The sequence below is a fragment of the Rhipicephalus microplus genome, chromosome X (genome assembly GCF_043290135.1).
Source record: "Rhipicephalus microplus isolate Deutch F79 chromosome X, USDA_Rmic, whole genome shotgun sequence".
Lineage (NCBI taxonomy): Eukaryota > Metazoa > Arthropoda > Arachnida > Ixodida > Ixodidae > Rhipicephalus > Rhipicephalus microplus.
The window spans coordinates 66924551-66946050 of record NC_134710.1 but is presented as its reverse complement, the minus strand read 5'-3'; the positions used below and the strand labels follow the sequence as shown (position 1 = coordinate 66946050).

The following is a 21500-nucleotide window of genomic DNA, read 5'->3' as shown; positions in this document are numbered from 1 at the left end:
AAGCCGAAAATTGCTTGCTGTCTCTGCGGCAAACTATGTAGCGGGGGAGGTGCAGGTGGGCCCGACAAGCATTTTGGCACTGCAGCAGCAGTTCCAAAATCAAGGATAGAACAGAGGAGTATAGCCATTTGAGAGCTTGTTGTACGCAACCGCTGAATTTCTCAAGACCAAAAAGCCTTGCACATGTGGTTTGTCGATGCTTGTGCGAATGATATCCCAGTGGACAGCTTAATGCTAACTGAGAAGTTAAGGTGCTTTGCAACTGCACTCAAAGAGGACAACCTTAGTGGTAGAAGTGGTTGGCTCCAGTGTTTAAAAAACTGCTGTAGCATCGTCAGAAAAGTGGTTTCAGGAGAAAGTGGGCTGTCACTGGCCATAGCGAAAAAGAGACAGAGAGAAGAAGAGGAACTTCCTGAGGAGTAGCTGGAAATCAGTATGAAGTTCTCTCCTTCGGACACACTTAAAGCAACCAAAATTGGACTTTTCAGCCAAAAGCTGGCAAGCAAGACCTTCGCTCTGTATGGCAGCACAAGCGACAGTGATAAAATGAGTAAAGTCAAGTCTATCTTACAACCTTATTAGTGGTGAGCATGGATAGATCATGCCTGTTCGAGGATCATGCACTCATGGTGCATGACGAAGTGCAGCAACATAACTTCAACAGTAAGGCATGGATGACATGTATGCTTCTTTTAAAATGGCTCTAGAACAGAGAGGTCAGGCTTGGCAAGTCTGACCACTGACTGTGCCTGCTGCTCAACAATAACTTGGTGTATCACACCACCTGCCAGCTGAAGAACATCAAAGTCAGATGTTATTCACCGAATACATGAGCAAAATTTCAGCTTTTGAACAGGAGAATATGAAGACATTCAAGATTTATACAAAAGATTACTTGTTCAGTGGCTTCTCACTAACCTTCGATGAACCTCAATCTTAAATTTGACATGCTGACCACAACTCAAATGATTTCTGGCATTTAAACCGACAGCAAAGACACCATGGCTAACTGTTTTCGAAAAGTGTACTTTGTGATCGCCCCAGAAGAAGACTTTACAGAAGTTCCAGATGACGATAGTGGAAAGGCCTTCAATGATGCTTCTTGCCAGCTGCTAGGTTTTTTCAAAAGCTGGGTGACTACATGCAAGACTGTGCTAGCACTGAGGATGAGGCGCAAGCTGTGGCGAAGCTGAGTGAGGCATATATGGCAGGGGCTACTACTAGTGCAAAGGATGCTAGTGTGAATGCCAAGACAAGTGGCAGTAAAAAAGTGCATGGATGGGATGTAGTACCTTCAGGTACAGCTGCTGAGCTTGCTTTGGCTTTTACCTCGATTTGAGGCTGTTGTACCGAAATTGACACTGGTCTTTCTGCAAGGATAACTTCGACAAAATAGAGATGAGTTTACCAACTAAACTAATTTCTTGAATGGACATCGAAAGTGAAGCTTAGTAACATTTTCTCAGTGAACTAGATATTTTCTTTTTGCTGATGAAGTATTCATTGTTGTGGTGTGCTTGTCGACTACCTTGCTTTTTTGAATAAGCCAATTGGTAAGTTCCCGTTAGTTACAATTTCAGGCGAACGTCAAAGACGTGCAGAGGTTTTATGAGGAGCTTATATAAGCAGAGTTTCATATATTTATTTGTTTATTCATTGAGCTACAGGCTTTCCTGCTCAGTTTAATCCTAGCATCAACAAAAATAATCTATGTGCCGGCCAATTGAACCTGAGTGCCAGCATTTTGAATCAAAGTGCCAATATTATAATCCACAGGCCCCCATATTTAATCCCAGCACCATCTGAATTAATCTGTAAGCAAAATAATTTAATCCTTGTGCTATCTATTTTATTTCAAGTGTCATCGTTTTCAGAGCCAGTCAATTTAATCCTCCAATAAATTGATTGTGGAACAATCATTTTCTGCAAAAGACATGATAACAGGCATCATGATTGCCAGCTGTTTATTGATGTCATCACGTCTTTATATATTAGTTACTTGTCTTTTTATTAAACCATGTATTCCAGTGACAAGAATTACTCGTGTGTGAGCCACAATCGTGGCAGATTTTACACAAGTTCGGTTGCACTGTGACATGTGATCTCCTTTCCTATCAGCCTGCGCATTGATCGAAATAGTTTGCAAGAGTAAATACTTACTCACAATCGCTCAGCCGCTTGACCTAATCACTATGCTACTCATGACAACTCACTTAACTTGTACTTTAGCATGACATCACTATAGCAACTGCGAAATGAACCCACTCTGGATTCACGTATGAACTTTTCTAATCTGCCAACATCTACCTAAAACAAATGTCTTTCGAGGGCTAATAATCTACTCACTATCACTCAGTCAAAGAAAGTGATCACTAGATTTACATAATGTCCCGTCTCTTGCCCACACGTGCACTTTTCTAACCTGCCGACATGCATATCCAACAAACTGTCTTTCAAAGAGCAACAACTTGATCCCTATCATTTAGTTGAATGACAAGATCACTAACGACTCATATCAGAGTCACCCAATTTTTCACCAGACCATGCAGTTTCCTAACCTGCAGACATTGATATCAAATGAGATGCCTCTGAAAGGACAACAACTTTATCACTATCATTTAGTTGAATGACAAGATCACTAGTGACTCATATCAGAGCCACCCCACTTTTCACCAGACCATGCAGTTTCCTAACCTGCAGACATTGATATCAAATGAGATGTCTCTGAAAGGGCAGCAGCCCGATTATTATCACTCAGTGAAATGATGTGATCACTAGTGAATCACGTCAGTGTCACTGAGATTCTCTCATGCATGCACTCTCCTAACTTGCCAACAAACATATTAACAAACTGGTTTTTAAAGGGTAACTGGTTAGATAATGTTATTCAATATTATTACGTCAACAGGGGCTAATGTGATGAATGTGTTATGATACACTTTTTTACTCACTGACATGAACACTGCCATGAGTATCATTTCGATGTGCTCGGTTTAAACCCACAAAAACTATCAGCAATGCTCCGTACAAGTCATGCCTCAGTGTTCAAGAAGCTTCACGATTATAGTAGATCGTTTTGTTAAGATTGTGCACAAGGATGTGAACAGTCAAGCTTATTCTAAAGCTTGCACAACCATAAGTGATCTTTAGAGACCGGAACTTCAGGCACGAAAAAAGAATGTTTTAGGTGCCTGTAATAGGCCCTAAAAACTGCTATTTAAGCATAAATAGGCATTAAAACTATCATTTAGGCATATTTAGGTACAATTCATAATTGCTTCAGTTGCGTGCTCAGGGCAAACATTCATCTTCTAACAAACACAGCAGGCAAATTCTGTGCTTTGGGAAAGATAAAATTTATTTTTTCTATAAAAAGAATTAACAAGAAGCATAATCATTTGAATAGATTTAGGTGAAAACTGAGGTAATTTGACATTGCGGAAAAGGCTATAAAAACAGTGACAAACCAGCATCATCTCGAAGTTTCCAGGCTTGGATTGTGCTTGCTTTCAGTCAGTATTTGCTTTTATGCGAAAAAGAACGCTCGACGTCTACTGAAGTTAGTGAAGAGTACCTGTGGCCTAGCACTTTCAATGCTTTAACTGTATCCGAAATATTTACATTAGCACCACTAGAAACTTCAGACACTTGTTTCAGCACATACAACCCTGTGAGCGACCGCTCTATTGGGGACGGGGAGAAACATTCCTGCACGTTCGGAAAAACTGGATATCCTTAAGTTTTTCCTTTAATTGTTGAACGCGATAGCGATACCCTGTCCGTGATGCATACTTCAACCACTTAGTACATACTTTTTCTTGCTTGAAGTCACTCGAGAAGTTTAAACTGTGGATTACTATACAGTTAAGTGTTGAAGTTGAAAGTGGCTTGTGTCAGTGAAGCTTTCGCATATGGCTGCATTCTGTGCAATGGGTGCATGCAAGTTCTGTGCATGCGAGTTCACAGATGTGAATATAAAAATAACAAAATGAATCTGTGCGCCCGTGGAATGACCAATAAGTTCAGGGGTTATTTAAATAAATTGGCTGTTGCATAATTAATGTTGGGAGCTTTATGCCTATGCATGCTTCAGAGTGAACATAAAATTCAAAATATTGTTGACCTTTCCGATGTCTTCTACCCTGCTTTTCACATGGACCGTTTCTCGACCGACAGAGTAGTGCAGTGATCCACTGGTCCATTGCCTGATAAGGACACTTTACGGCTTCTTTTTATTCCCCATTACTCGGCAGACTTCTGACAGCTGCCGTTATGATAAACATAAATGCCAACTAATATTACATGTAGGCTGTAGCGCTATCCTGGCTCATTAGAGTACATTCTAGCTATACTGTGCTCTCACCTCCCAAATTCGACCGCCGAGCTGCACTACTATTGAACCTAGCGACGCGGATCTTCAAGGGGAAGGGGGTACACTAGGGTTAGTCTTTCCTCGCTTCGTTACAGTACACTCTAGCCATGCTCACGCAACTGCAATGCTGCACTGCTCTCGAAATAAGCGACCAAAATCTTTTAGGTGGGTCCATTAGTGCTATTAGGCTCGAGAGCGAACACTGGTACACTGGCGGCATGGCAGTCAGGGCGAAATGACGTCACGGCAAGGACTCGCTTGCTCCACGGCCGAGTATCACCTTTTTCCGCCCCCGCCGCATGCCCAGTCTTACGCGATGCGGTGGTAATAACTGCTCATTGTTGTGAAGCAAATCTACCAAGGTAGAAGGCGGCTGTTTACACTGCTATTGCAAGTTAAGTGAGCTGCAGAAAGTTGAGATTATACAAAGAGCAAACTCTCACCTAAATGGGAGATTCACTGTGAAAATGGTGATGAATTAGAGAAAGACATTCGTTGTCGTCACTGCTTACGCCAAGAAACTAGTGCTAAAAATATTTATGCCGATGATTCTAACTTGATTACAACTTGGCGTGCACTCCGAGATTAGAACATATATGAGTCCCTAAAAAATACAAATAATAAAATTAGTGTGTTTTCAAATTCACTAATACATCGCAGCTTTTATGCACATATTCGGGTGATTTGACAAAGTTGCGCATTTGGCTAAAAGAGACGTTATATGATCTGCCATAAATTTTTTTTAGTATATCCAGAATGTATACGGTCACACACAAAACGTTCCGGGAAATGATGAGATGTTAGTGTACTTGAATTCCCTAAATATTTCTTCTAAACAGCTAGTCACCAGAAATGATGTGGCCATATATTCTGATTTGCATGAGCGGCTGGCCCGATCAAACACCATGTCACAAGCGGTAATGTTTAATTCACATGGAAGCACTATTGATAACAATCGTTTGCCAAACAATTGAAACTCGAAATGAGCGTTGTGAATGGTTTCAATGGTGCTCTCAGCGATGTGGCCCACATATAACTAAACGGTGTCCGCCTCAATGAGACACTGTCTGGTCTCGCAGGTCATATCCACATACAAGTTAATGAAGCTCGGGTGTAGGTGTGGGAGCGTCGTTGCTAGGATGCTGCATGAAGTTTTTGCAATTAACCTCAACCCGTTTTTTAGTGAAATGAAGTCCTGAAATTGCTGCGAGGAAAGCATCAAACTACATTACGAGTGGACAAGTGCATTAGAAAGACAAATACAATTGCTGCGGTGCTATTCTCGGCCAAGCGCTTTGGAGATGCTTTGCGAGCATAAATAATGCATCGGTTTTTGCAGCTGTGCGTAGAGCTTGGTACACAGGCAAAAAAAAAAAGCAATCCGCAGCCAGATAGTCACATGTGCCCGTAAAGCTTTTGGAAGTGAGAACATCATACCCCTGGAAAGAACCGCTCGGGGAAAAAGCAACATATTATTTTATTTTTTTATTTGTAAAGTACTGCTAGCCTTAGAAGGCTGTAAGCAGGAGTGGGGATACAAAGGTGAAAGAATACATGCATACTACGCAAAAAAAAAAGGCGATGATGACATGCTACAAACTGAGTACAGTACTCATGGATTCAAACACGACATAAAACTTCTTAGTGTAATGACTGGTGCGCGCAATTGCTTGAAATAACCACCTGAGACAGTGAGGGAGCAGAAAACGAAATGCGAGGAATTTGCTTTTTTAGCTATTTCTTTTCTTCGGAAGAAGCAATGACAGCCATACGCTTCGTGTTTTTGTTATCTTTGTCACTTCTAGATGTGTTCCAGGAGGTCTTGTCAGTTGTGTTCATCTCTTTTCGGTGATTACTTATCGCGTCCGCAAAGCAAGTCGGTGTTCACGCTGCGGTGCTACTACAATGAGCTCATCTCTGCTTCCGATGAAAAACCAATTGATATATGGAATTTAACGTCCCAAAACCACCATATGATGATGAGAGACGCCGTAGTGAAGGGCTCTGGATATTTTGACAACCTGGGGTTCTTTAAGATGCACCCAAATCTGAGCGCACGGGCCTACATCATTTTGCCTCCATTGGAAATGCAGCTGTCGCAGCCGGGATTCGATCCCGCGACCTGCGGGTGAGTGCCTTAGCCACTAGACCACCGCGGCGGGGTGTGACGAAAAAGCGGAAGCAGTTTTTGCTAAGCGAGAAAGTGGATCGCACCACCGAATTGCACCACAGGAATGGGGATGAGCTGGAGGCCTTTGCGCTGCAAAGTTTGTGCTACAGGCATCAAAAAAAAAAAAAAATCACGGACTTCTTCAAGTAAACGTGCATTTTTTAGTGTTCACTTGTGCATTTTTTTTTTCTCATAAAAAAGCCGAGTTCAAGGACCCATGGTCTTGAAAATTTGTAGTTTTTTGTCAGTGCAAAATAAGTATTTATGGTTAATTTTTGGGCTTTCACTATAACAACCTTAAAAAATAACGAACAAATTGCTGCGGCCTCCTGAAGTTTGTTATACCGAGATTTCATTGTATACATTATTTCATATGCGATCTCGAAATCTCTGCGTAATTTGAGCAACCCCTTTTTGGAGTTCGAAATCGAAAAAAAAAAGTGTTCAAATTATGCGAGTAAGTATGGTAATAAGAGCAACCTATTTCATGCTGCATGTCGTGCTAGTTTATAGCCAGCGTACTTATCTCAGTGCAAATGACCTTCTATCACTTAGACTGGTCCACTAGGGGTCCCTAAGTGTGTGCTTCTGGGGGGGTCACGCCTATATGCTCAGCGGGGAGCCTTCCGTGAAAAGGGGCAGACATAGCAGTAAAGTGCACCACCCACCTCAGCACAGAGTACGGCGAACCTGGCCACATCTTCAAGGCTATCGATGGGCATATCAGTAGCTAAGGCTGCCAGGCCGTCCAAGTATGTGGTGACAGGTGGTGCTAGCCGGCACAACACATCCCACACCTGAACATAATCATTTAGAGCAAACAGTCACAAACACATTTTGTACAATGAAGTCGCATATCAAATGCCCTCCAAGTTCCAGCTACAGAAAGTGCACAGTGTGACCAAAACCCTACCGAAATTTATGATACAAACAATGAGGTTGATGTTGAATTTCCCGCATGCTTAAAAGTTACAGAGCAGTTATACCTGTTAAGCAGGGCTAAGTATTCAGTTTTGCTTTCTGAACAAGGCGGTTGGTAAGAAACAACGAATCACGAGTTCTTGTTGGTTTTTTTGTGCCATGAGCAGCAGTCAAAACCAGATATATGAAATCATTCGCTATGCCAAAAGGTTGTAACATTGTCTGGGAAATATTAAGCAAAAGAACAGTTCTTTACTATGTCTATATTAAACTCTCGTGGAGGGGTACTATAACACCAATAGAGGGGTACTATAATATATGCCCTTTGAAATATAATATATAATATAAATAATATATAATATATAATATAATATAATATATGCCCTGTATGAAAGGAAGTGAAATTTGTAGTACTTAACTCTGAAAAGCCCATGCACGAACTCTATTAGAGCAGTTTACTGGTTGTTTATGTAACTGAAGATTGCACTAAAACAAGTTAGCTCAGCAAAGGCCAAGCTGTTCATAAGACTAATGATTAGCTAAATTGGAGTGATTTCTTCGCTAAGCTCTCAGCAGTGCCTGCAAACGAGCCGACCATATTTTGTACCTGTGTGTCCTCCAGCAGTGTGATAAGCCGAGCTTGATGTCGTGCCTCACGTGGGCACTCGGCCATGGATGCTGCCAAGAAGGGGTGGTGTGGCTGCGGAAGCTCAGCCATCAATCGCCGGATCTGGCCCAACACACAAGACCGTGCCGCCTTATACAGCGCAGATTCACCTGTGTTCGAGCGCTGGGCACCCAGTCGCAGGCTTGCACACACCACAGCTGGCCCCACGTCCTGTTACAAGAGGACCTAAACTAGATAAAATTGCACCGAGCCCTCTAAGGACACTAAGTGAACACATCTCGTAAGTAGGACAATAAGTGAACACATCAGTGCTCTAACTGGCCTACATACTGAAACAGAGCTCTCCACTTTTTCAGAGAAGCTTGTTAGCAGACAAAGCGATATACGGATGTTGAAGCGCCATGAGTAATAAATACTGCACAAATAAAGGGCTAGACAACTATGCTGCTTGCAAGTGAATAGTTGCATGTAGTGTCATCTCTAGAAACCGGATTTTAGGCAAATGCCTATTTTGTTCATTGCATTCCTATCGTGCCACTTTGAAATATGAGCATGAATAAGAGGCCAAGAATAGCTTTCGTAGTGTTTTTATAGTGTCTATAAATGCCTATTTTAAAAATCTGTACCTATATGAATACAGTGGAACTTCGATTATATGTTCCCCGGTTTCGCGACGACCCACATTTTACAATGAATTGGTTAGGTCCCGGCGAAATCCCCATGGGAATAATGTATTAAAAACCTGGGTTATACGATGCAGTTTTACGCCGACCTCGCATCTTACGACATTCAGATTTCGTCCAAAAAAAAAAAGAACCCCTTTACTCGAATCAAGCGTGGACCAAATACTATCCACGAGTGCAAAATATAAACTTGCATTCCCCTAGGTTGGCAATTAGAAAATGAGAGAGCAAGACGGATGTCTTCTTAGAATGAAAAATTTATTCTCCTGGAAGTTCATGTGCTTCTACAAACAGCGCAATCCCGTGTGCACGTATCTGGGGTCGCTACCTAGTCAAGCACTGTCCACACAAAGTAGCTGCAGCCGGCCTAAAAGCTTATATTTTCACGTTTTCAGTCCATGGAAACATTTTCTGGTCGACATACAGTCTGATCTCCCGCCTTCGTCGCACTCGCAGTCACAGTCTTGTGGACACATAAGGGCATGACGCAGCTGTTTTCACTGTGAAAGATTACATTTAGTTCACGTCGATGTTCATACTAACAGCGGGACATCACTAGTTGCACTTCACAAGGCCACAAATCGCAACGTGCATAGCTCAGTTGCACATGAAGGCATTCTATGCACTTGTGGTCGGTTGCCATATGTGAATAACGATGACACTGTGTCCGACTCTTCTGACGGGAGGCTATTGGCAACACGGTTTCATTTTCACTTTCACGTGCAGGCCATTTTCGGACTCTATTTATCGGTAGAGAGATGCGTGTTGGATTCAATTCTTTTTAAACTTGAGAATAGAGATTCACTCGCACCTCTTTCAACTAAGTTACACTGCCATCAGCTGTCGCTGACAAGAATAATTTAATCTATCTTTCTAGCAGAGGCACAAGGTCGTGCCGTGGGCTTATGCAGGCGGTCTATACTAATTTTTTGGGGCAAGGCTGAGTGTCATTGCTATATTCTTAGTTTTTCTATTATACAACGCCCGGATTATACGACTGTTTGCGTGGTCCCCTTAAAGTCGTATAATTGGGGTTCCACTGTACTATTTAACCTCAAATTTTGCTTTCGAGTGCAGTTTGAGAATGCGATTCGTGTTAGCTGGCAATATTGACCTTTCGAAACTATGCGATGTAACGTCTTTTTTAACAAATTTTGGTAAATAACCACCAGCAGCTGTAAAATGGGTTTCGCCGGCTGCCTTAGGCCAGCGCACTGACATGGCCCAAGTAGTTGCAGTAGTAGGAGGAGAGAGAGAGAGGAAAGGACGCTATTTCTGCTACCCTCAATGGGAGGACGTCCTGGCGTAGATAGTGGAATGGGGAGAGGTAAATAAAAAGGCAAAGAGGAGAGGGGAAGAACGTAAAAGTGGCATTCATAGCTAAAACGTGACGGGCAGCTTTTAAAACCAGTTTTCCATGGCCAGTGTTTTCAAGGAATTGAAGCACCTTATTGAAGATCTGTGTGTGGTGAGAAACGGGAAACCAGGAGGTGCCTCTATGCAGCCACAGGAAGATGAACGAATGCGAACCCGTCGAGTACCGTCATGGGAAGGTAAAAAGTACAGCGTAGGTAAAAAAAAATAAAAAAAATCAGACGTGCACGTGTTTTTTGTTTTGGTTGTAATTTATTTCTTCAAGGATGTGTCACCAGGTCACATGGTAAATTTTAGCAAGACACTGGAAGTTGCACGCCCAATGAAGAACTTTGTACCACAAGCATTTATAATCAATTCATTACGAGCTGTGAAAGCATGAAGTGAGGAGGTGGTCTTGAAACATTTGCCACTCGCCCCGTGTAGACTTTGCAAGATAAATTCCCTCCCTGCCCTCTACCGTGTTGGAGCAACTACGAGCCGAAAGATCACATGATGCAAACCATGGCTTGCGAGATAGCGGGCACACGGGATGTTTCTCTTCGGCTGTCCCAATTGCCGTGCTCTCCAGCGAAACTGAGTACCACCTCGTGCGCCCGGTGGTGCATTGAGTGAGGGTTCCGGCGACGGTGGAGAGCATAGCATACAGCAGAGCGCACGTGATTCCAGCGTGCACATGATTTTTTTTCTTCCGTCTACCAGTAAGAATCACCGCCAGGATCTTCTGGTTCAACTGAAAGAAAATATCTTTTTTCTCTTACTGCATTTATTTTGGTCCAATTTACATGCTGCATCTTATGTAATGCCATCTCGAGGGTCTTTAAGGAAATAAAAATGAATTAATGAATTATTTTCCTGATAGGTGATTGAGGTATCAATTTGTTTGTGGCAGTATAACTTTTTTTCATTGCGGTTCGTTCTGTCTCGGTGCTAAATACCTCGATTTGAGGAATATAGAGGCATTCTAGCATTCCTCTTTTCTGGAGACTGTTATGGGGAAAAACATGGCTAATTATCGACGTTGAATCATATTTCTCTCCCATCCTCACCCATAATTTTACTAATATATTGTGTACAAATATTTATGAGATGGTCAACCAAAGCGCACTTACGCTCTAAACAACTGAGGTCCCTGGTCATGTCATTGAAGTAAGGTACGTGAGAAATAATCTTGCCAGAATAAAGGCTTCGATTAGCCAATCTACACTCACACTCCCAGTCTTAATTTTGCAGTGAAAGTGCTCGAGTTCTTACAGTCGCTTTTTTTGGCTGCTGAATTTTGATTGTTTTGGTAGCAAAATGGCAATATCAGTGTCGTGTTCATTTACTGTACTCTCGACCCCATTCAAATCAAAGGGTCGCATATGTAGCATAACGGCATCTTTTAATGAAAGCTAAGTATTCACCGAGGTAGACTGCTAAAGAAAAAGTTCAAATTTCCACCGCTATGTAACACCACAATGTTTCATACCAGGTACATCAGACTCTGAGGCGTACTTCTTGAAGAAGCAAAAGATATCGATGTTCGTTCTTATATTGCCCAACATATCCACTGAGCATCATAAAATTAACAGCATGAATGGGCGACAATAAGGACCAAAAAAGTGCCTGCAAGCCCATGGTCATCGCAGAAACAGAGACGTTCAGTCTAGACGCATGGTGACCGCCTGCACCCTTTTCTCTGTATCCTGCTTCTGCGGCTCGATGGGAGGATTCTTGAAATGATGTTACAGTGAAAAGCAGCATAAGTTCCATGAAAGAAAAGAAAAAGCAACCCTTTTATTCGAGTGTGACCCGTGAGCGTAGAACAGGGCCCTCTTGACTTCGCTTCTTGATCGGGCTGTCATTTTTTTCTTCGCCAGTGCCCTCTATATTATGCAGCCTGCAAACTTCGAAATACAGCGAGTTTCCAGCACATCCGGATCTCTTGCAGAGGCATAGAAATTATAAGTGCTCTAATAAGAGTAATGAAAATATCTCGGCAAAAAAAGTCTTTTAGAAAATATATATGACCGAGCATTGACTTCGTCTCTCATACACCTTGGCCCGACATTCCCTAATAAGTGCGAAGTTATATAGAAGTGCAAAAACATTTTTTTCTCGCCACATGCAAGCTTCGCCAACAGTGCAGCAGCCTTTCTGACCATACGAAGGAGTGCTGCAGTGCGAAGAAAAGAGCACGCGTGACCCCCACTGGAAACGCGTGCTCTCCGTGCAATTGGGACGGCTGGAGAGAAACCCGCTGCGGGCCTGCTATTTCGGAGGCCATGCGCAAACACATCCAACACGCCAGGCACATACAAGAGTACATGGGAATGACATGCCTATGCCAAGTGATGCATGCATGTGGTGTTGTGTCACTTCGGCATTGTCTGTAGTGTTCTGCCTATTTCTCCAGGACGGATCCGCACGTTTCGAGACGCTGGCATGAATCACCTATCCTTACCACGATACATGGGGTCACGTCACTGGAACTGTTGTAAGGGACGATGTACCAAAAATACGCCAAGTGTTGTCAGGGCTGGCGCCAGCACGGCGTGAGAACGCCGAGAACACAAATGCAAACGAAATGGAGGCTTCTTAGTTTCTCATCTTGCTCGATGCGAAGTAAATATTAATAATAATATTTAAAAGGCACACAGATTCTGTTTGTATGTTTGAATATTTCAACTTTCAATCATCTATTCAAGTAAATGATTGGACAAATTACGCATGTCATCTTGAATAATTCTCGTGTTGTCATGCACTGCTAGCATGTACGCAGGACAATTCCTTGTTGTACTTTATCCCAGAGCCATAGCCAGGAATTTTTTATTGAAGTCGTCGGTAAAACACATGCCTTAATCCAAATTTCGTGAAGGGAGGCGGACCCCCCGCCTGGCAGCCACGGACCTGCGTTGCCTCGTCCATATTAAGGTAGGGGCCCATGAGATAAAGGGCAAGCGGCGTTCAGTCTGCCATTTTACCTCTTTCTGGGGCGCGTAATATTGCAAATCTTGGCAGACGTGACCGTGAGCGCCTAACGCATGCCTTACACTTGCCAGCTCGAAAGACTAAAACCTGGCGAGGGGCTCTTTAAGGCATTCACATACAGAGGAAAAATTAACCCGGCGCGATTAACCCCGCCAATACGAGGCTAAATGCCCTTCTGGCTTTCTAGCAATCTGGCTATTTGCTCTTGTGCTGCCCTTCTCAGCCATGCCGAAAAGAAAGAGACCCAGGAGTGTGTTTATTCAACAGTGGACACTTAGCTCACTATGCTTGCCAGTAAAAGAAGACCATGTTATACAAATACTGCGGAAAAAAGCACATTATGCATGGCTAAGTTAAGCTATTGGCGACTTTGTGCCACCACAAACTAAATCATTTTTTTTGGCTTTATTGTCGTAGACACTGCTTGTGTACATGTCTCTTCCAAAATTTGAATTTTTGTAGAAGTTGATTGTGCCTATATTTACGATTTTGGGGGCCTAGAACTGTGTTTTGCCTGCCTATCTTAGGCACCTAAAACATGACTTTTAGAGCCTAAAAATCCGGCCTACAGTCATCTCCCCTGCGTGTTCTGTTTGGCATTTATACCACAAAGAATCTGTACCATAAAGACCAAATTTCAGTACTTTCTAAGTATGTTGCTTTTACTAATTTCATCACTAACTAGTATGTCAGTATGCAATACATAACTGAGATCACATTGTATTTTTTAAGAATTTGAAGTCAATTTGTGCACAAAAAGTGAACTATAAGTCACAAGTCTACCTAGCTTTCGTTTACTTTTTAAAATAATTTTAAAAACAACACTTAAACAATCTTTAAAGCGATTTTAATGGACGAGGTGTGCAGAAAAGAGCTATTTGTAAGTATTCGCCTTGGGTTCAAATTTGTGTTCAAAGTAAATAGTGACATGGTCAAATAAATTTGAATATAATTCAAATAATATATATCACACAAAATGAGCATATCCGTCAAGACCCCACTAACCTGCTCAATGCTTTTTTAAATTGAAACAAGGAATCCACAAACATCATTTATGTTCATTCAAGGGGAAGTGGAAGTAACTTGAAGAGTGGCAGGATTTGATTTTTGGTAAAATGCAGGCGATAACTTGTAAAATATAATAATAATAATAATATTAATAATCATATGTGAGATTTTACATCCCAAAACCATAATATGATTATGAGGGGCACCATAAAGGAAAGCTCCAGAAATTTCGACCATCTGGTATTCTTTAACGTGCAATGACACTGCACAGTGCATGTGTCCCTACCATTTTGCCTCCATCAAAATGTGACCGTCGACGCCAGGATAAAACTCGTAACCCTTGGGTCAGCAGCCGACCACCAAAGTCACTGTTCCACCGATATACTAATAATAATTGTTGGGGTTTAACGGCCCAAAACCACCATATGATTAAGAGAGACGTTGTAGTGGAGTGCTCTGAAAATTTCAACCATCTGCGGTTCTTTAACGTGCACCTAAATCTAAGCACACGAACCTTAGGCATTTTCCCCTCAATTAAAAATGTGGCCGCCGCCGCGGGGATTCAATCCCGCGACCTGTGGGTCAGCAGCTGAGTGCCTTAGCCACTAGACCAACGTGGCAAGTGCTGTTCTACCCAGGTGGACACTTTCAAAATATGTGATGTTTTAAAACTTACCATACTTACTGTACAGAGGTCGATATAGCAAGCTGTTTAACTAAAAAAAAAAGTCATACAGTCTAACACGGATATATCGAAATCAAAAGGGATCACGAATTAGTTCAATATATATGAATAATTCAATATCAAAAAATAGAGGCCCCGAGAGCTAACCTGTAACGGATCATCACCTACCATAGGCGCATTCAAGAATGACAACTAATTCCGCACACACGCCGCAACAGAATGATTTATTTGTGTGAAAAAAAATCGCTAATCTCGGCCTGCTTCTTCGTTTTTGAAATGTTGAAGACGCTAGTCTCAATCTTATCAAGGCTGTCTAGGTGCGACAGCCCGGTTCCCTCCAAGTGGCTGACACAACAACGAATGATGCCGAATGCTGCCGCCAGTTCAGCAACGGAGTGCGCATGCGTAGCCAGTGCCCCGTTTGCACATCAGCCGTCGGCCAGGACATTGCAGTCCATTTCCACAAAGTCCTCCGCAGAACCTTAGCGTGGAACTGCTGCCGGGAAGTGGAAGAGAAATCGCGAAACGCGTTGTCTATGCGTTTATCATCGTCGTCTTCACCAGTTTCGTGCAAGTTCCGCTGTCTCGAAGCCTGCCTTGCGGAAGCAGTTGACCACTGTGTCCGTCTTCACGTCTCGCCAGGCAGTGAAGATCTCCGCCAGAGAAAACTTCACGAAGATTTCTGGCCACGCCTTTGTCATCCACTGCTGGATGTCCTGGCTGCTGACAGCTTCGCTTTTGCGAGAATTGGTTTTGCCAACGATGTTGTAGCGCTGCTTAAATTAGTGAAGCCACCCGCTGTTGTCGGTGAAGTTGTTTCATCGAGCGCAGCGGCAAACCATTTGGCCTTCGCAATCAGCATTGGGCCATCCACTGCAATGTTCTTTGCACGCACTTCTAAAAACTAGGCATAGAGTGTCTTTTCTACATTCCTGTGGGCAGAAGCGTGCACATGACAAGTCTCCAACATTTGTTTCTCTGCTGCCTTTGCCTTGATATCTGCCTTGTTTTTCAACAAGGTACTCAAGAGTGCTCCGTGGTATTCCGAAGTCGTCCGCGACGGTCGAACATTTCTCGCCTGCCTTAACACGCTGAATAGCCTTCAAATTCGTCGCAAAGTCAAGGGTCTTGCGCTTGTTGGTGCTGGCCATAGCTCTACGAGAAGTCGACAATTAAAGGAGTCTTCAGCAGCTTTGCACACCACGCACGCAAAACAAAAATGCTGCACATGCGGTGGTACGTAGGCGATGTGACGGTGGAAGCAACAAAGCATTCGCGAGGCGATGGCCACCTGCGAGGGCAACAGCATAAGGCGCGAGCAGTGATTGGCTGATCAAAATTCGCAAAACAGCAACAAAAAATAAAAGAAAAGGCAAAAGGAGGATGACGTCGGCTCTTTCGTTCCTGCTCTCCGAGCCTATGGGTACGCGAAGAAAGCATGAGGAGAGAAAAAGAATTGAAAAAAAAGTCGTTCCACAAGTTAATGATTGTGCCGTGAATTGTGCAGTCTGAGCCCTCTTGCCCTTACCTTTTTTCGAGTGTTTCAGGTTTTGGCAGAAGCGTGGTGCTGTGCGGACGCTTCTGCCACACGCCTCTGCCACGCGCGAAGGTCACGGGGCGCTGCGAGTACCTATGCGTGTCTTCCAACTCTCGCGAGGAGCTGCGCTGCCGCGAAGATCGCAGGGAAGAGAGGGGAGGGAGAGTGTTGAAGCACAACTTTCAGCTCACGCAGCGTTCGATGTATCTGAAGGCGGGTAAAAATACCGGTCGATATAAACCTGCAAAGCTCTATATTTTTACAAAGGAATTTCAAAGGGGTAACTTGCGAGTTCGATATACCCGAAAATTTTACATATGTGGGTTTGACATAATCGTGTTTGACTGTGATGATAATGATGATGTGTGGTGTTTTATGGCGCAAGGGCCATTTGATGGTCAAAGAGCGCCAAGTCAATGGACAAGTGATGCGAACAATGATTATGATAGGTGGCTGTAAAAGGGCCTTGAAATTCCTCGCGCTGACACGGGTAAAAATATAAAAGCATTAAAACCATGACATTGATGTGAAATATGTGCAGTGAGAGTGAATGGCAAAAGAAGATAGTCAGACAGAGATGGATATGTAGCCACCGCAGCAGCGACCTCTCTTTAGAGGTCGTGCTACGGAGCGCCTGGGTATATTACGTTAAAAGTATGTACGTCTGTTAAAAATGCCAGCAATGATTTATGTGTGAAAAGGGGTTCTCTACCGATGAACATTGATGGGTGCAAAGGTATCTGTTGTCGGTATGGCAATAAAAAGTGCTTTTTTCTGAGAGCATCTAAATTACTGCACTGGACAAGGATGTGGAGAACCGCTCATGGTTCTCTACATCTCTCGCACAATGATGCGTCGCCACCAGACAAAAGGTATGAATGTGTCGAGTGTGTGTGTCCTATCTATAGTCTTGTAAATGTGATTTGTGTGTAGTAGCTTGATCTAAATACTATTGGCAATTTCCGATTCTCGGTTTGATAACATGCAGTTTGTTTTCTGTTTGTCTATCCCAGTGGTTCTCAGCCGTGGATGTGTCGGGGGACCTCTTGTGGACTGGTGGAAGTGATGGGGGACCGCTTGCAGTGGAGGGCAGGGAGGGGGGGGGGGGGTACGTAGGTAAATCAACACAACTGGAGCGTGAAACAGGTGCCTTTTATTGCTAGCAAAAACATCAAACAAACGTGCCACATCACTTCATTTTGGACAGTTTATAAATACGTGGCACAGTCACGCTTAAAGAAAAATACGAGTGAGGGTTTCGCGGATCATAGGAATGTCTTCGCGGACCCTAGGTGGTTCGTGGGACCCCGTTGGAGAACCACTGGCCTATCCCATAGACGTTGCGAGCATGCCCTGAGCTCTTGTAAAAAAGGTTTCAGATCAAGTGCAGGGACAGCTACATCCGTAGCTGTCCCTGCACTTGATCCAGCAGCGTTGTCTTGAGCAGATGCGGCAAGCTGATCCGCCAACACGTTTCCAGAGATCTCGCGGTGTCCTGGCACCCATAACACTACAACATGTCGTTTGAGAGCATAGATCTTGCATAACAGAGAGTACAGTGACACAAGAACAGAATTTTTATGTTTTTGCAGAGTTTTTAAAGTCGTTACTACGCTCAGCAAATCTGTGTATATTACCACGCGTTGTAGCGGCAGTTTCTTAATATGCTTGACGGCCACAGATAGCGTGTGAGCCTCTGCGGTGAACATGCTTGATTCGGAGTGCAGAATACCGGAGTTAGAAAATAATGAGCCAACAGCTGCATAGGACACACCAGTGTGAGATTTTGAAGCATCTGTGCAAAATTCTGGGCAAGTGTACTTGTGCTGTAGTTCGAGGAAGTGCGTGCGGATATGTGCAGTAGGCGCATGTTTAGTGACTTCCACGAAAGATAAATCGCAGTATATAACTTGCCATTTCCACGGTGGTGAATATACTGCCATCAAACGGTGTTCTACAAGTGGCACAGCTGTTTCCTCCGCAAGCCTCTTGACACGGAGTGAGTAGGACTGTCTCAGCAAAGGACGGTTATTGAACAAGGTAGAATTGGACAGATCATTACATGTGGAGTGAGCTGAATGTCCCTCGACAGTGTTAACCTTGAGATAGTACGTAAAAGACATGTAACATCTCTGCAGATGGAGCGACCATTCATTTGGTTCTACGTACAGACTCTTGACGAGGCTAGTTCGAAAAGCACCCGTAGAGAGGTGAATGCCCAGGTGGTGGACAGGGTAGGGAATCTTTAAGGCTGATGGTGTCGCAGACTGATATATTATAGCACCATAATCTAAACCTGTGAGTACAAGGTTTTTATATAGATTTATCAGACATTTCCTGTCACGTAGCCCCAGGTAGTTCGTGACAAAACTTTCAAAATATTCATGGTTTTTTAAGCACCTGTCTTTTAAATACTTGATGTATGGAATGAAGGTTAGTTTTGTGTCTAATATTAGACCCAGAAACTTATTCTCGATCTTCACAGACAGACCTTCACCATGCAGGTCAATGTTGGGGTCGGGATGAAGGTCCCTCTTTCGACGGAACAAGATGCAAGTGCTCTTTTGCACATTGAGTTTAAAGCCATACTCAACTGCCCATTGAGAAACCCTGTTCAAACCTAGTTGAACCTGACATTTGCCGATTGAAAGGTTGCACGATTTGAAACCAACCTGAACATCATCGACATATATGCAGTAAAAAATATTGCGTGGGAGAGACAAGCATGAGGAGTTCATTTGGACTATGAAAAGTGAGCAACTCAATACACCTCTTTGTGCCACTCCTGTTTCTAGGACAAATATCTGTGATAAGACAGTGCCAACTCGGACACGGAATGTCTGGTTGGAACGTAACTTTCGATTATTGCAAATGTTCTACCCCGCAGACCTAAATGTGACAAGTCTAGGAGTATGCCAAAGTGCCATGTAGTGTCATAGGCCTTCTCCATATCGAGGAACACCGATAGAAAGAATTGTTTATGAATGAAAGCATCACGAATTTGTGCCTCGATACGGACAAGGTGGTCAGTAGTCGACTTAGCCTCTCGAAAACCGCACTGGAATGGGTCAAGCAGGCTATTTGTTTCAAGGAAATGCATCAGTCGTCTGTTTACCATTTTTTCAAAAACCTTGCAAAGGCAACTTGTCAATGCTATGGGCCTGTAGCTTGATGCTGAGCATGGATTCTTGCCGTGTTTAAGAATTGAAATAATGACTGCTTCTTTCCAGGCGAAAGGGATCTCACCGGAAAACCAAATGACATTATACAAAAAAAGGAGAGTTTTTTTAGTTTCAGGAGGCAGACGCTTGAGCATTTCGTATAATACACGGTCGGAGCCTGGAGTGGTTCTGTTACAGCAGTTTAACGATGCTTGTAACTCGGCTAAAATGAAAGGTTCATTGTATGCCTCATTGTTTGTGGATTTGCGTTCTATTTTCTGTTTTTCTGTTTTTGCTTTGTATTATTGGAACGCTGGACTTTATTGGGATTAGATGGAGACCTGTTCGAATTCTGCACTGAGGAAGTTCACCTGGTCTTCCAAATTGCCGCCTTGTGTGTCCAGTAGAGAAAGAGGGTGTGGTTCTCGTGCTGCTACCCTACCGACCATGCTCCAGACTCTTGATTCGTGTGCATATAAGTTGATTCCAGATAAACACCTCTGCCAGCTCTCCCTCCTGGCCTGTCGACACGTTCTCCTGCCTTGAGACTTGATGTTTTTAAAATTGACAAGATGCCGTCGGTGAGTCTCGAAGCAGCCTCCATAGTTATCATATTGAAGCTTGTTGCGTACCTCCAAAAGGAGGTCGCCGCTTCTCAACTTGGTTACATTGTAGCCTGGGCCAATGGCTTCTGTCAGGGTTTTTGAAACAGGGAAAGGTGAGATTGATTGGACTGTTTAGTTTTATTTTTGGCTGTGCACAGCATGGTACTTTGGGAATGAGAGCTTTGGTTTCAGGAGTGTGAAGCTTTCTTCGGTGCGCCACCTTTTCGGGTAGCGATCAGAGAGTGCGGGAAAAAGTGTGCCATATAGGAAATGTAATATTCAGTGATGATGGTGGCCACCCACCACCAAGCCCGACAAGGGGACGCTACAAGGTTGAATAGTAAACCCTTGGAGACACCAGCCATGCATCGCTACTATAACCGAATATAACTACCCAAGGTTGGGCGCAGCCAAAAATACAGGGTTAACCCTCACCGCCAGGAAATTAGGAAGTAAATGGAAAAGAGAAGATGACAGGACAGATAAAAAGCAAGAGACAAAAAAACGAAGATGAAGGGAGAGAGAGATAGGAAAAGGCGACTGCCGATTTCCCCTGAGTGGGTCAGCCCAGGGGTGCCGTTTACATGAAGTCGTGGCCAAAGGGGTGTGCTGCCTCTGTCCGGGGCCCTTAAATGTCCAACAACCCGGCATCAGCACAACCCCTAGGATCACTCTTTCCCCGGACACGGCAAAGCCATGCACGGCTAGATGTGGGAGGGTGTCGAAACCCCCCTGTCAGCTCGGGTTTGTGGTGCCGCTACACGCACACCAAACGCCCACTTAACCAGACGCCCCTGCAGGGCGTGTTCGACTGTTGTTTCGCCGCAATGACGAAGCAATGAATGCGATAGCAACAAATTAGAATGTCAAGCGAAGAGCGGCAACCAAATCAAAACGTGCAGTATGCTGCTTAAGTAAGAAGAAAGAACACAAAAAAGAACACACGAAAAGAACACACACAGGACGAGCGCAAGCTAACGTTCATAGTTCAACACTCAACGCGCTGCTCAAACTCAAAGGGTGCATAAAACACATACACACAGGTACACAAAGAATGAGCACAAACAAACTAGTGTCACAGTTCTTACTTTGCTTTGTTTGAAAAGTGCGCTCTCTTCGCAAGTGAAGAGACGACAGCGGGCGAAGTGACCTTTGTGCACCCTGTAACTACAAGGCAATCGTTTAGGTGAAAGCACGAGACTTAAAATTATCTGCCACCACGAGATAAGCGTGGCTGTTGTTAGTCTTTTCGACCTGGAAACCATAGTTCACAATTATGTGTGCAGACATGACTTCTTTGGATTCTGCCTGAACTGTGTGGTGCATGATTGTTCATAGTAGCATCCGCCAACTTATTTGAACTCCACATAATTCGAACAATTT

General features: G+C 43.6%; 1 protein-coding gene across 2 annotated transcripts in view; it reads right to left on the bottom strand.

Annotated features, from left to right (window-relative positions):
- htt (huntingtin) overlaps positions 1-21500 on the bottom strand; it is a 255626-nt gene that overhangs the window by 51078 nt on the left and 183048 nt on the right. For both annotated transcript variants that reach the window (XM_037426940.2, XM_075877044.1), the window contains exons 40-41: positions 8071-8301; positions 7211-7339 (exon numbers count right to left, since the gene is read on the bottom strand). In XM_037426940.2, coding sequence (XP_037282837.2) covers positions 7211-7339; positions 8071-8301 — 360 coding nt within the window. The remainder of the gene's footprint in view (positions 1-7210; positions 7340-8070; positions 8302-21500) is intronic.